At 35.9% G+C, this 14,732-nt stretch overlaps 15 protein-coding genes and 1 pseudogene across 16 annotated transcripts. All coding sequences in view use genetic code 11, as the record gives it.

Annotated features, from left to right (window-relative positions):
* Window positions 1–479: 479 nt before the first annotated feature.
* Window positions 480–593, bottom strand: rps12 (ribosomal protein S12; one part of a trans-spliced gene, as the record gives it; the record has 2 gene entries for this part). Coding sequences YP_010041534.1 and YP_010041489.1 both cover window positions 480–593 — 114 coding nt within the window.
* Window positions 594–756: 163 nt separating this feature from the next.
* Window positions 757–2,847, bottom strand: clpP (ATP-dependent Clp protease proteolytic subunit). Its single transcript has 3 exons — window positions 2,779–2,847; window positions 1,633–1,926; window positions 757–984 (listed from the first exon to the last, which is right to left on the bottom strand). The coding sequence occupies exons 1-3, from the start codon at window positions 2,845–2,847 to the stop codon at window positions 757–759; spliced, it is 591 nt and encodes a 196-aa protein (YP_010041535.1).
* Window positions 2,848–3,342: 495 nt separating this feature from the next.
* Window positions 3,343–4,869, top strand: psbB (photosystem II CP47 chlorophyll apoprotein). Its single transcript has one exon. It carries the CDS (start codon window positions 3,343–3,345, stop codon window positions 4,867–4,869), a length of 1,527 nt encoding a protein of 508 aa, YP_010041536.1.
* A 175-nt stretch (window positions 4,870–5,044) lies between these two features.
* On the top strand, window positions 5,045–5,152 carry psbT (photosystem II protein T). Its single transcript has one exon. The coding sequence runs from the start codon at window positions 5,045–5,047 to the stop codon at window positions 5,150–5,152; it is 108 nt and encodes a 35-aa protein (YP_010041537.1).
* Window positions 5,153–5,212: 60 nt separating this feature from the next.
* On the bottom strand, window positions 5,213–5,344 carry psbN (photosystem II protein N). Its single transcript has one exon. The coding sequence runs from the start codon at window positions 5,342–5,344 to the stop codon at window positions 5,213–5,215; it is 132 nt and encodes a 43-aa protein (YP_010041538.1).
* Window positions 5,345–5,448: 104 nt separating this feature from the next.
* Window positions 5,449–5,670, top strand: psbH (photosystem II phosphoprotein). The gene has a single exon. It carries the CDS (start codon window positions 5,449–5,451, stop codon window positions 5,668–5,670), a length of 222 nt encoding a protein of 73 aa, YP_010041539.1.
* Window positions 5,671–5,789: 119 nt separating this feature from the next.
* Window positions 5,790–7,268, top strand: petB (cytochrome b6). Its single transcript has 2 exons — window positions 5,790–5,795; window positions 6,627–7,268. The coding sequence occupies exons 1-2, from the start codon at window positions 5,790–5,792 to the stop codon at window positions 7,266–7,268; spliced, it is 648 nt and encodes a 215-aa protein (YP_010041540.1).
* A 204-nt stretch (window positions 7,269–7,472) lies between these two features.
* On the top strand, window positions 7,473–8,573 carry petD (cytochrome b6/f complex subunit IV). Its single transcript has 2 exons — window positions 7,473–7,481; window positions 8,100–8,573. Exons 1-2 carry the CDS (start codon window positions 7,473–7,475, stop codon window positions 8,571–8,573), a joined length of 483 nt encoding a protein of 160 aa, YP_010041541.1.
* A 209-nt stretch (window positions 8,574–8,782) lies between these two features.
* rpoA (RNA polymerase alpha subunit) lies at window positions 8,783–9,778 on the bottom strand. The gene has a single exon. It carries the CDS (start codon window positions 9,776–9,778, stop codon window positions 8,783–8,785), a length of 996 nt encoding a protein of 331 aa, YP_010041542.1.
* Window positions 9,779–9,851: 73 nt separating this feature from the next.
* On the bottom strand, window positions 9,852–10,268 carry rps11 (ribosomal protein S11). The gene has a single exon. The coding sequence runs from the start codon at window positions 10,266–10,268 to the stop codon at window positions 9,852–9,854; it is 417 nt and encodes a 138-aa protein (YP_010041543.1).
* A 119-nt stretch (window positions 10,269–10,387) lies between these two features.
* rpl36 (ribosomal protein L36) lies at window positions 10,388–10,501 on the bottom strand. The gene has a single exon. It carries the CDS (start codon window positions 10,499–10,501, stop codon window positions 10,388–10,390), a length of 114 nt encoding a protein of 37 aa, YP_010041544.1.
* Window positions 10,502–10,975: 474 nt separating this feature from the next.
* Window positions 10,976–11,380, bottom strand: rps8 (ribosomal protein S8). The gene has a single exon. The coding sequence runs from the start codon at window positions 11,378–11,380 to the stop codon at window positions 10,976–10,978; it is 405 nt and encodes a 134-aa protein (YP_010041545.1).
* A 177-nt stretch (window positions 11,381–11,557) lies between these two features.
* Window positions 11,558–11,926, bottom strand: rpl14 (ribosomal protein L14). Its single transcript has one exon. The coding sequence runs from the start codon at window positions 11,924–11,926 to the stop codon at window positions 11,558–11,560; it is 369 nt and encodes a 122-aa protein (YP_010041546.1).
* A 142-nt stretch (window positions 11,927–12,068) lies between these two features.
* rpl16 (ribosomal protein L16) lies at window positions 12,069–13,572 on the bottom strand. The gene is made up of 2 exons: window positions 13,564–13,572; window positions 12,069–12,467 (listed from the first exon to the last, which is right to left on the bottom strand). The coding sequence occupies exons 1-2, from the start codon at window positions 13,570–13,572 to the stop codon at window positions 12,069–12,071; spliced, it is 408 nt and encodes a 135-aa protein (YP_010041547.1).
* Window positions 13,573–13,727: 155 nt separating this feature from the next.
* On the bottom strand, window positions 13,728–14,393 carry rps3 (ribosomal protein S3). Its single transcript has one exon. The coding sequence runs from the start codon at window positions 14,391–14,393 to the stop codon at window positions 13,728–13,730; it is 666 nt and encodes a 221-aa protein (YP_010041548.1).
* rpl22 overlaps window positions 14,378–14,732 on the bottom strand; it is a 458-nt pseudogene continuing 103 nt past the window's right edge.

The following is a 14,732-nucleotide window of genomic DNA, read 5'->3' on the forward strand; positions in this document are numbered from 1 at the left end:
ACACCGGAGCCCCTTCTTTTCTTTCATTTAATCAATGCTATTGTTAACTTGTACAGTTCACACTTTTTGGCTCTACCCATGAATTATTCAGTAATCCGTCTTTCACAACGAGATCCACTTATACAGTAACGGTATTTAATTATGAAGATTAACTGTGTAGCTGACCCTCTTAGTCCGTTGTTGAAAGAGTAAGGGCGTAATCTTTCTTGCCTTTAAATGGGATTCCCCCCGCTTAATGGATAAACATTTGTTACCAATGGGAAATTCTTTCTCATCTTAAATTGAAAATGGAGACGATTGGATTTACACCACTAGAAACCATAAATTTTGATACACAATAGAAGGGTATGATAGATACTTTTTAGATAGTGAATGGAGTTCTTCCGTTTTATTTTATCTTATTTACTGTTACTGATCACTGATACTGGAAAAATGGGTTCTTTTCTTTTGCCCCAGTCCATGCTCTGAACGAGTCACACATACACCCTAGTACATGTTCCTCGTCGCTGAGGGCATCCCCCAAGGGCGGGGGATTTCGTAACATTTCTGATTGGCTGTCTCGTCTTTCTAATAAGTTGTTTAATAGTTGGCATGTTGACTCGTATACATAATGAGCTGGTTTAGATCGATCCTAACCGGCCGATTAGGAATTACTTCTATAGTAATAAATTAATTAATAGAATACTCTATCAAACCCAGTAAGAAGATAAAATTTCAAATGGCGTATTTGTATTTGCGCGAAATCCCTGTTATTTTTTATTCTACCCCTACATGATCAACAATTCCATGAGCTTGGGCTTCTGTTGCTGACATAAAAACATCTCTTTCCATGTCTTCGGATACAACCCATAGAGGTGTGCCTGTTCTTTGTACATAAACCCCTGTAATGGTTTCGCGCAGCTTCATCATTTCTTCCGCTTCCAGGATAAATTCTCCTGCGGGTGCCTCATAAAAAGAACTAGCAGGTTGATGGATCATTACCCTGATTATATAACCTAATAAATGGTTCTTCTATCTCGAAGAGAAATCAAAGAGAATAAATTAAATAACGAGTAATGATATGAAAACCAAAAGATAGAATTGAACAACCGTACAGGCATCTTTTGCGCATTGCATACGGCTATACAATGGAATTTACTTTATAACCTCCATTCCATTGAAGAAGTATAAAATAAAATTCAAATATTCAAATATAGGGCCTATCAGACCCCGATCGGTAAATAATCCAATAACCATCCTTCATTTTATTTTGGAGTAGTTAAAACATACTATGATGGTTCCGTTGCTTTATATATTTATTTAGTCTGTTATTAAGCAATCCCAAAGTTTCTTTTTTTTGTATTCTTTCCTAAGATAAATATTGTTATTATCCCTCTGGTGTGAAAACAAAAAAGTTTGTGACGCTGCAATAGGCTTCCGATAAATCAGATAAAATCGGAAATGCCCTTTATCTCATACTATTCGTTCGATATATAATCTAATGATTGATTTTTGAAAAAAAAAAACAAAAATAAAAAAAAAAAGGTTTCTCATATCGAATTCAAAATGCCATGCTATTATTACTTAATAGTCATATTTCATATGGCGAAGGCATAGTCTTCTTTTTTCTCTCAAATACAAAACTCATTGGCGCCGAGCATGAGGGAATGCTAGACGTTTGGTAATTTCTCCTCCGACCAGAAGAAAAGATCCTATTGAAGCGGCCAATCCCATGCATATTGTCTGTACATCTGGTTGTACAAATTGCATAGTATCATAAATAGCTACTCCGGGTATTACCCACCCCCCGGGAGAGTTTATAAACAAATACAGATCTTTGCTATCATCCTCTAGACTGAGATATACCATAAGACCAATAATTTGATTCGAGAGATCGCTATCAACCTCTTGGCCTAAAAAAAGTAATCTTGCTCGATAAAGTCGGTTGATTAGGATATAATTGTATCCTTAGGAACCGTACGCGCACCTTTTGATGCATACGGTTTACCAAAAATCGCGCAAAAAAAAAAGAATCAATGTGTAGATTGCAGCCCTCATTCTTTTTTATTTTCATAGGGGGCTCTTTCTAACTTCTAACAAAGGGCTTTTTTTCTTCCATTTTTCAAGAAGGATTTGTTTTGGCCTGTTTACTTTACCTATATATAAATAAAATATATATATAAATAATTTACTAAACTTATCGAATGAACTTCTCATTGATGTATTGTTTCATCGAGATCGAATCCAAATAACGATGCCATTTTCTTGTTCCTGAATGGGCTTTTTCAATTTTTTTAGGTTTATGCTCTACTCCGAGTAAAGATAGGCCCGATTTTTATTTGCACATATAGGGCAAATGTCCCAATACCACGTCTTTTTGCTATGGCTTTTTTTATTTTTCAATTTCATTTATTTCATGTCTTCCACTAAATATTCAATGTATTCATTATATTAAATGTATTCATTATATTACTCGATTGATTAAACAGTTTGAGATCGCTCCTGTTTATAAATAGAATATTATAAAAGTAGTAATCTTAGATATATTACCAATTGGGTTTTTTCTAAACGGAGCCTGGATACTTCATTTTTTTGGTCCAGTCGAGCCAACCATAAATTATTCTAATTGATAATATTAATCTGATACCCCTACAAAAAATAAATAGGATTAAATTGTATTTCACGCTCCAAACTTTTGATAATTCAATCAATCTTTTTTGGGCGAAAGAGGGGATATCTCGATCAGGGGAGAGAATGGGGAAATTCCATGTGACCCAATATATCTGACAAGTCGCACTATATGTCAACCCACGATGCATCTTCCTCTCCAGGACTTCGAAAAGGTACTTTTGGAACACCAATAGGCATAAAATGAAAGAAAAAAATTAAGTACTATATCTTACTTTGATGTGGAAGCGTAACAACGGGTTTATTGTCTTAATAAGATTAGCCTTTATCATAGTTTATCCATAAATTGAATAAGTTCATAACAATAACATAAAAAAAGAAAACCGAATGATTATGACTAAAGGAAAATTTTTACGAAACGAATGGGTCTTTGGAATGATATGAACAAATGGGTATGTCTTCACTCAGAGAAAATTAAAGTGGGATCAATCCCCTCTACCATTGCGTATTGGTACTTATCGGGTATAGAATAGATCTGCTTATTTTTGTTCCTACAAATGGAATTCGTCTATTATTACTATCTATTATTATTATTACTAAAAGAATAGAACAAATATTAATTCTTTCCTCGAGAAAATCTACCGAAAGAGTGGGTCCAGAGCATAGTTTTTTTACTTTTTACAATGCAATAAAGTTACATAGTGTCTATTATTCGTTGATTAAAGGGGTATTTCCATGGGTTTGCCTTGGTATCGTGTTCATACCGTCGTATTGAATGATCCGGGTCGTTTGATTTCTGTTCATATAATGCATACAGCTCTAGTTGCTGGTTGGGCCGGTTCGATGGCTCTATACGAACTGGCGATTTTTGATCCCTCTGACCCCGTTCTTGATCCAATGTGGAGACAGGGTATGTTTGTTATACCCTTCATGACTCGTTTAGGAATAACCAATTCATGGGGCGGTTGGAGTATCACAGGAGGTACTATAACGAATCCGGGTATTTGGAGTTACGAAGGTGTGGCCGGGGCACATATTGTGTTTTCTGGCTTATGCTTTTTGGCAGCTATTTGGCATTGGGTGTACTGGGATCTAGAAATATTTTCTGATGAACGTACAGGAAAACCTTCTTTAGATTTACCTAAGATTTTTGGAATTCATTTATTTCTTTCAGGGTTGGCTTGTTTTGGGTTTGGCGCATTTCATGTAACGGGGTTGTATGGTCCTGGAATATGGGTGTCCGATCCTTATGGACTAACCGGAAGGGTACAATCTGTAAATCCAGCGTGGGGTGTGGAAGGTTTTGATCCTTTTGTTCCGGGAGGAATAGCCTCTCATCATATTGCAGCAGGGACATTGGGCATATTAGCCGGCCTATTCCATCTTAGTGTCCGTCCGCCCCAACGTCTATACAAAGGATTACGCATGGGAAATATTGAAACCGTCCTTTCCAGCAGTATCGCTGCTGTCTTTTTTGCCGCTTTTGTTGTTGCTGGAACTATGTGGTATGGTTCAGCAACTACCCCGATTGAATTATTTGGTCCCACTCGTTATCAATGGGATCAGGGATACTTCCAGCAAGAAATATATCGAAGAGTTAGCGCTGGGATAGCCGAAAATCAAAGTTTATCAGAGGCTTGGTCTAAAATTCCTGAAAAATTGGCTTTTTATGATTACATCGGTAATAATCCGGCAAAGGGGGGATTATTCAGAGCGGGCTCAATGGACAACGGGGATGGAATAGCTGTTGGGTGGTTAGGACACCCTATCTTTAGAGATAAGGAAGGGCGTGAACTTTTTGTACGTCGTATGCCCACTTTTTTTGAAACATTTCCGGTTGTTTTGGTAGACGGAGACGGTATTGTTAGAGCCGATGTTCCGTTTCGAAGGGCAGAGTCGAAGTATAGTGTCGAACAAGTAGGTGTAACTGTGGAGTTCTATGGTGGCGAACTGAATGGAGTCAGTTATAGTGATCCTGCTACTGTGAAAAAATATGCTCGACGCGCTCAATTGGGCGAAATTTTTGAATTAGATCGTGCTACTTTGAAATCCGATGGTGTTTTTCGTAGCAGTCCAAGGGGTTGGTTTACTTTTGGCCATGCTTCATTTGCTCTGCTCTTCTTCTTCGGACATATTTGGCATGGCGCTAGAACCCTGTTCCGAGATGTTTTTGCCGGTATTGACCCAGATTTGGATGCTCAAGTAGAATTTGGAACATTCCAAAAACTTGGGGATCCGACTACAAGACGACAAGTAGTCTGATACAAGATTGATTTCTTACTTTTATTTTTGTGATTTAACATAGACAGGGAGCCGGATAAATCTTGATTTGAATCGCTGCCTTTGCCCTTTCTTTGACTCTTTCTCTTTAGTTATCCGGGAGACGACCCAAAATAAACAGGCATGGAAGCTATAATTGTAAACCACAATCGAATCTATGGAAGCATTGGTTTATACATTCCTCTTAGTCTCGACTCTGGGAATAATATTTTTCGCCATCTTTTTTCGAGAACCACCTAAAGTTCCAACTAAAAAGATGAAATGATTTTTTATTATCTCGATTGAAGTAATGAGCCTCCCAATATTGGGAGGCTCATTACTTCAACTAGTCTCCGTGTTCCTCGAATGGATCTCTTAGTTGTTGAGAGGGTTGCCCAAAAGCAGTATATAAGGCGTACCCAGTAAAACTTACAAGTAAACCAGATATAGAGATGGCAACTAAGGTTGCTGTTTCCATTATTATATAATTTTAAGACCACAATGGATCTATGCTAAGATCATTTATTTACAATATAATGGTATACAAAGTCAACGGCTCTCACTGAATACAAAATAGGATTTATGGCTACACAAACCGTTGAGAATAGTTCTAGATCTGGTCCAAGACGAACCATTGTAGGGGATTTATTGAAACCACTGAATTCGGAATATGGTAAAGTAGCTCCAGGTTGGGGAACTACTCCTTTGATGGGTATTGCAATGGCTCTATTTGCGATATTCCTATCTATTATTTTGGAGATTTATAATTCTTCCATTTTACTGGATGGAATTTCAATGAATTAGATTCACAAGAACTACTAAATCGCTTTTCACTACAAAGTGAATCATTTAGGTCGTTTTTAGCCCATTCTATTTTTGGGTAGTTCGACCGTGGAATTTCTTTGTTTCTGTATTTCCGGAATATGAGTGTGTGACTTGTTATAATTGATCCTATGGATACTACAGAGAGTGGTTCTGTCATCTTGATACAGATGGTTTTACCTCGTCGGATATTCATTCTAGTATCCGGAACGCGCGGAATATAGGAAATAGATTACAAACTATTCTAACTATGATTCATATTTTATATTAAGACCTCGCGGGCCGGACTCCAAAAAAAAGAGTTAACCCCCAAATAGTTAAAAAAGGGGGTTAGAAGTGATAAATCGACAGATTTTTATTCTTTTTCCCGTTTATGCTTATTTTAATTAAGGGACAAACCTTTCTTTAAATTTTTATTCAGTATATCTATTCATTGAATAAGTGATGATCCAACGATTCTTACTCAGGGAATTTTTGGACTTAGTTTGAAGGTTTTCTTGAATCATCGTGGTTGTAGTATGAATCTGAGGTTTTAATCGATTCATAGGGTCTTAACAAGAGAATTCCTATCAATAATAAAGAAAACAGAAGTAAAACCGCGTTACACACAAATAAGAATAACAAATAAAAGAAAATAAAAAAAAATAGGTAAATAGAGGATTCAAGAGGCCTGTAACAATCAACATAAAGACGAATGAGCCAACTTGATATTTTTTAGCATTATAACCACAAAGAAGAGCTTTCAGATTTTTATTCTTTCGTATCTTTAGAGAAAAAGAAAGAGTGAATCATAGGAGGAAAGATAAATAAGTTTCAAACTTTTTATTACACATATCCATTCTAGCCAGTATTTGGGTGGTTTTTGTTTGAGCCGTACGAAATGAAATTCTCATATACGGTTCTCAGAGGGGGAGTTCCCTGGATTTACCTATCTCAATAAAGTATATGATTGGTTCGAAGAACGTCTTGAGATTCAGGCGATTGCAGATGATATAACTAGTAAATATGTCCCTCCCCATGTGAACATATTTTATTGTTTAGGCGGAATTACACTTACTTGTTTTTTAGTACAAGTAGCTACGGGATTTGCTATGACTTTTTACTATCGCCCAACGGTTACTGAGGCTTTTGCTTCCGTTCAATATATAATGACTGAAGCTAACTTTGGTTGGTTAATCCGATCAGTTCATCGATGGTCCGCAAGTATGATGGTGCTAATGATGATCCTGCACGTATTTCGTGTGTATCTCACCGGTGGCTTTAAAAAACCTCGTGAATTGACTTGGGTTACAGGTGTAGTTTTAGCTGTATTGACCGCATCTTTTGGCGTGACTGGTTATTCCTTACCCCGGGACCAAATTGGTTATTGGGCAGTCAAAATTGTAACAGGCGTACCGGAAGCTATTCCTGTAATAGGATCGCCTTTGGTAGAGTTATTGCGCGGAAGTGCTAGTGTAGGACAATCCACCCTGACTCGTTTTTATAGTTTACACACTTTTGTATTACCTCTACTTACTGCCGTATTTATGTTAATGCACTTCCCAATGATACGTAAGCAAGGCATCTCTGGTCCTTTATAGAGAAGAAATAGTATTATAGATCATAGATATTTGTAATCAGTCATTTATCACTTCACTCAGGGTAGGAACAATAGGATTTCATTGCTATAAATATGGATTATTGAAAAGAATAAAACATGTATTTGGATCTTTTCCTTCAACCCCGCTTGTATTATTTATTTGACACTAATGGTTGAAGTGAATTTTCTGAAGATAAAATGGATTATGGGAGTGTGTGACTTGAACTATTGATTAGTCCGTGCAGATATATGCCTATCTGCCACATTTGTTTGAATTCACAACGAAATGTGTCTTTGTTCCAACTACTACGTAAGCCCCATATGGAGGATAGGCTGGTTCACTACTTGAAGAGAATCTTTTCTATGATCAGCCTTGACATGTCTCATGTCATGCATAAGCAGGCTCCGTAAGATCCAGTCGAATAGATGATACGTCATAATCCAGATTATGTTTTATCTATTTTACTTACTTAACTTAATAGTATGGAAATGCATTCATTTCCTTTGCATTGACCCGATTTATATATATATATAATACTATCGGAGTGAAACAAGGGATCTAAAGAAGAACAGGGGCTAGACCCTATTAGTAACAAGTAAATCTTTATTTTATTTTTTATTTTTGGGGAAGAAAAGGCAATCGCAAGGTCTGAGACGACCCAGAAAGCGCTTGATCATGGTCAACTTTGTAAGCCTACTTGGGTATTGAGCATTTACCTGTAAGAACAGAATTACTTGCATTCGTTTGATTTGTGCTCGAGCCGGATGATGAAAAATTATCATGTCCGGTTCCCTCGGGGGATGGATCTATAATAATTCACCTATCCCAATAACAAAAAAACCTGACTTGAACGATCCTGTATTAAGAGCTAAGTTGGCTAAAGGTATGGGTCATAATTATTATGGAGAACCCGCATGGCCCAATGATCTTTTATATATTTTTCCAGTAGTAATTCTAGGAACTATTGCATGTAACGTAGGCTTAGCGGTTCTAGAACCATCAATGATTGGTGAACCCGCGGATCCATTTGCAACTCCTTTAGAAATATTGCCCGAATGGTATTTCTTTCCCGTATTTCAAATACTTCGTACAGTGCCCAATAAGTTATTGGGGGTTCTTTTAATGGTTTTAGTACCCGCGGGTTTATTAACAGTACCTTTTTTGGAGAATGTTAATAAATTCCAAAATCCATTTCGTCGTCCAGTAGCAACAACAGTCTTTTTGATTGGTACCGCAGTAGCCCTTTGGTTGGGTATTGGAGCAACATTACCTATTGATAAATCCTTAACTTTAGGTATTTTTTAAATTGATTCAATTGTGAAATAAAATATCACGACATGTGTATCTAGGGGGAATTCGCTTTGCAGCGACTATTCCCTAGATACATCTCTGCAATAATTCAATTTTGGATCTATTCTGAGTTATGGATTGTGCTAAAGATTCAAAACCCATTTTTTTTCTAAAGTTTTTGTCTAACTAATAAAAAAAAAGATGAAATCCAATGGATTTAAAATTTATACGAAATCCTTTTCTATTTCGAGAATGTCCAATATATGTTTTATGTCTTCTCTGCGAAAATGTTTCATTTTCATAAAGTCGGTTTGACTGTTATTTAAAAGGTCCAAGAGGGTATGTATATTGGACCCTTTGAGGCAATTATAAATTCTAGGGGGCAATTCTGATTGGTCTATAAAAATGGATTTCAATGTTATTTCTGTTGAATTTTTATTTAGTTTAGCCAATCTATCATGACAAGTAAAAAAGGGTAAAGTAACTTTTTGTTGATTATTTTCTAAATGTAATTTTTCTTCTTCCGCATGTAAAAAAGGAATAAATAACTCAATCAAATTACGTGAGGCTTCATGAAGTGCTTCTTTAGGAGTTAAACTTCCATTTGTCCATATTTCGAGAAAAAGTATCTCTTGTTTTTCATTCCCATTTACATAAGAATGAATACTATGGTTTGCATTTCGAACAGGCATGAATACAGCGTCGATAGGATAACTTCCGTCTTGAGAGTTATTTGTTGTTTTTATACGATATCCGCGATCCCTTTCGATTTGTAATTCAATATACAAATTAATTGGTTCCGTTAGGTTAGCTATATGCTGTGTATTATCAACAATTTGCACAGAAGGTGGTAAGATGATATCTTGAGCAGTTACATATCGGGGACCCTTGACACAAATGGACGCACCACTAATTCCATACAGATTACTTCTCAATACAATTTCTTTCAAATTCATTAAAATTTCATGTACTGATTCTTGAATACCTATTATGGTAGAATATTCATGTGGTATTTTCTCAGATTTTGCGCGTGTGATACATGTTCCTTCTATTTCTCCGAGCAAAGCTCTTCGCACCGCAATGCCTATTGTATCGGCTTGACCTTTCATAAGTGGAGACAGAATGAAACGTCCATAATAGAGACTATTACTATCTCCTCTTGATTCAACACACTTCCACTGCAGTGTCCGAGTCGATACTATTACTTTCTCTCGAACCATGGTAATCTTATTATTTGATCAAATCATTAAATTATTTATTTCTCTTGAAATCATTTCAATGTTTTGTTTATTTTTACACACGCCTTTTTTTAGGGGGCCTACAGCCATTATGTGGCATAGGGGTTACATCCCGTATGAAACTTAATATTACACCACTTCTACGAATAGCCCTTAATGCTGCATCTCGTCCGAGACCGGGGCCTTTTATCATGACTTCGGCTCGTTGCATACCTTGATCCACTACCGTCCGAATAGCATTTCCTGCTGCGGTTTGTGCCGCAAAGGGTGTCCCTCTTCTTGTACCCTTGAATCCACAAGTACCGGCGGAGGACCAAGAAATTACCCGGCCTCGTACATCTGTAACAGTCACAATGGTATTGTTGAAACTTGCTTGAACATGAATAACCCCTTTTGGTATTCTACGCGCACTCTTACGTAAACCAATACGCCCATTCCTACGTGAACCGATTCTGGGTGCAGGTTTTGCCATATTTTATCGTCTCATAAATATAAGTCAGAGGTATATGGATATATCCATTTCATGCCAAAACGGAGCTTTTCCGCTTTTTTTTATTTGTCCCTTAGGGAGTCTCTTTTATTTTATAAAGATTATCCTTGTCTTTGTTTATGTCTCGGGTTGGAACAAATTACTATAATTCGTCCCCGTCTACGGATCAGTCTACATTTTTCACAAATTTTACGAATGGAGGCCCTTATTTTCATATTTGTCATTCCTTAATTTCAAATTTACTTATTTGAAGAAAATTAGTTTCTGGAAATTTGAAACTTTCGAATTGTATCCCTCCGAAAGGAATATTGAAGTTGAAAAAAAAACCACCTAAGCGTTTGAATCCTTGTTTCGGAGTCTAGAAACTATATGCCCTTTGGTTGAATCATAATGACTTCTTTCAATTTTTACTCTATCTTCCGTTGGTATACGTATAAAACTACGTTGAATCCTTCCTGAACCATAACCTAGAATCCGATCTTCATTATCTAAATGAATCCGAAGCATACCATTCGGAAGTGATTCAGGAATTAAACTTTCATGAATCCAGTTTTATTTTTTCATTCGCGGTAAAACCTCCTTGAAGTATTAACTAATGTAAGAGGAGAGTGAGAATAGAAACCCGTTCTTTATCTTTTTTTTTTTCACAAATAGTAAAGTTCCATATCTTAATTTGGATATAAGAAAGCTTACCATATATAACACAAAATTTCTCCGCCGATTCCTTCTAGTCGGGCCTCTCGGTCCGTCATTATACCCCGAGAGGTAGAAAGAATTACAATCCCCATCCCACCTAAAATTCTAGGAATTCGTTGATAACTAGAATAGATTCGTAGACCGGGTCGACTGATCCGTTTTAAATTTAAAACAGTTTTACATGGACCTTTCCTATTCCTTCTATGCCGTAGGGTTAAAACCAAAAAATATTTGTTGTTTTCCTGATGTTTCCTCACATTTTCAATAAAACCTTCTCTTAACAGTATTTTAACAAGGTTTTCGGTGATGTTAGTAGATGGTATTCGAACTGTTCCTTTTCTATTCATGTCAGCATTGCGTATAGAAGTTATTATATCAGCAATAGTGTCTTTACCCATGATAAATTAAAATTATTGTTACCCCCGAACTTTGATATAATCAACATGCTTTTTTCTTTCTATTTTATGAATTGTTAAAGATATATGCGTGAGACAAATTTACTAATTAATCTAGTTTACTCTATTCATATTTCATTCAAATGCTATAATAGCATTAGAGTCTCCGTTTTATTAGACTTATAATACTTCAGGTGCTAATGAAACTATTTTAGTGAAATTTAACTGTCTCAATTCCCGTGCGATCGCACCAAAAATTCTAGTTCCTTTGGGATTTCCTTCTTGATCAATAACAACCGCAGCATTGTCATCATATCGTAGTATCATACCGTTGTCACGTTTGAGTTCTTTACAAGTACGTACAATTACAGCTCTGATCACTTCGGATTTTTCTAGAGGCGTATTTGGTATTGCTTCCTTGATTACAGCAACAATAACGTCACCAATATGAGCATATCGTCGATTACTAGCTCCTATGATTCGAATACACATTAATTGTCGGGCCCCGCTGTTATCCGCTACATTTAAGTGGGTTTGAGGTTGAATCATATCATTTTTTTTTTTATTTGCTCTTTCACTGCGAAGGGGCTAAGTAAAAAAAGAAATATTGTTTGTCCAAAACAAAAAAAAAGAAACCTATAATTTTGTTTTTTTTTCATTCAAAAGATTTCTTTTCTTTGGTTATACATTCTTATCCCGAAATAATGAATTGCGTTCGTATAGGCATTTTGGATGCCGCTATTGAAATAGCCTTTCTGGCTACATTTTCTGCTACTCCACCCATTTCATAAAGTATTCTACCCGGTTTAACGATAGCTACCCAATATTCGGGAGATCCTTTACCGGAACCCATACGCGTTTCCGCGGGTCTTACTGTAACAGGTTTGTCTGGAAATATACGTACCCATATTTTTCCGCCGCGGCGTACGTTTCGTGTCATTGCTCGCCGCCCTGCTTCTATTTGTCTAGACGTGATCCACGCGGGTTCAAGTGCCTGAAGAGCATATCTACCAAAGCAAATACGATTACCTCGATAAGATATTCCTTTCATTCTTCCTCTATGTTGTTTACGGAATCTGGCTCTTTTGGGGTTATAGTTGATGGTTCTTTTTCAATTTCAATTCCATCTCTACTACAGAACCGGACATGAGAGTTTCTTCTCATCCAGCTCCTCGCGAATAAAAAATAACAATTATAACATGGTATACATGTATTTAATGAATAATATACTGAATCGTGGGAGTCTTTGAGATTTTATCTAATCTATTAGAAATTTGTATATCTTGTTTTGATAGTTTATATAAAAAAAACTAAACATGTGTTCAATTTCTATTTATTTATAGTTATAGATAATTATTTTATAGATTAGTTAGAGATAATAGATAATAATAATAGAATTTCGTTTTATTATAACGAGTATTTATTTTGTTTTGTCTTTTTTATTATCATATTATATTGGATCTATCAAAATTTAGAAATCCAATAAAATAAAAACTTTCGCGGGCGAATATTTACTCTTTACATATCTATTTCAGTTGTAGGGTTATCCTATGACATGGCCTCTCAGAATAAAAGTGGATTGGTCCCGGGTTCGTTTCGCCATCCTACCCAATGAATTATTAGGATTCGTTTTCAATAGAATCTTCTGCATCCACGGGTTCCGTCGTTCCCATCGCTTCGCGATTAATGGTTAGGCCTGAATTCTACAGCGGAGCTCCTAATGAAAATGAAATGTGTTATTGAGTCAATTTTCTCAGTCTTTGTGGACCCAGGGCTCTTTACTTTTTTTGTTCTATGAACAAATTCATCGAATTATAGATCAATCAAATTAGTATTGATGCTTTATTACGCTATCCTTTATAAGATCGCTCAGAGACCTTACATATTGGAATCATATAGCATTAGTATTCTTTTTCTCTCTTTCTCTCACCCTTCCATTTATCTGCATTCTTTTTGTTATTGCTTCACAACTTAAAATCAGATTGGTTTTTCTTTTTTTTGCTTGTTTATGCAAACAAAAATTCAGTTGCTACAATGATATGATCAATATATCATATCGTGACTAGTTCTTTAGATCCAGATAATATGAAGCGGTGAGTTGGTTATTAGTTCGATAGTTATTAATTCATACTATGGGACAGTCCGTTTTTTTGACTACTAACCCTACAAAAACCAACGAGTCACACACTAAGCATAGCAATTATATCAATATAAAAAAATGAATTGAATTTTTATTCAACCTTATAGAATTGCCCATTTTTTTTTTGATTTAACAGAAAAAGAATGAAAGAGTTTGTCATTTTTTGCTTTTTTATTTCCGATAGAACGTAAAGACAGGTCAAATAAAGGCTTAGGCTTCCTCGTCTACAAATATCCAAATTTTGATGCCTAATACCCCATAGATAGTTCCAACTGCATAGGAACAATAATCAATTTTAGCTCGAATGGTTTGTAGAGGAACTCTACCCTCTCTGATCCATTCGACACGCGCAATCTCTTTTCCGTCGATACGTCCTGCAATTTGTACTTGAATTCCTTTTGTACCTGCTTGTTCAGTTAATTCAATAGCCTTTTTCATTGCTTTTCGAAATGAAACCCTATTCTTTAATTGTCCGGCTATAAATTCGGCGAGAATATTAGGGTGTCCATAAGGGTTTGTAATTCTTGTAAGAGCAATGTTGAGTTTTCGGTTTACACAATTAATTTCTTTTTGTACATCTATCTGCAATTCTTCGATTCTTCGAGGCCCACCTTTACCTTCTAGTAATAATTTTGGGAATCCCATATAGATTATGACCTGAATCAAATCGATTCTTTTTTGAATCTTTATGCATGCAATTCCCTCAACACCAGAGGATATTTGAATATTTTTTTGTACATAATTCTTGATCCAATCTCGGATTTTTTGATCTTCTTGTAGCCCTTCGGAATAATTTTGTGGTTGTGCAAACCAAAGAGAATGATGACCTTGGGTTGCACCAAGTCTGAAACCAAGTGGATTTATTTTTTGTCCCATAATCTCCCAATACTATATATATCATGACACGTCATATCCGTGTACTTACTTATTTTTATTTCTCCATACGTTGCCTTTGAAGTATAATATGGCGTATTTTGCTCCTTTATACTTCCTTTTTTATACTTCCTTTACAGATATATCTTTTAATCCAATAGTTATATGAAAAGCGGGTCTTTTTATCGGATAACTACGCCCTCGAGCTCGAGGTTTTAATTTTTTCACAGTAGTACCCCTTCACGACTTCCGCTTTGCTAATGATTAAACTTGCTTCGTTTAAACCGACATTGTGAATAGCATTTGTTGCTGCAGAATAAACCAATTTAAAAATTGGATAAC

The sequence above is a fragment of the chloroplast genome of Castanea sativa (genome assembly GCF_040712315.1).
Source record: "Castanea sativa chloroplast, complete genome".
NCBI lineage: Eukaryota > Viridiplantae > Streptophyta > Magnoliopsida > Fagales > Fagaceae > Castanea > Castanea sativa.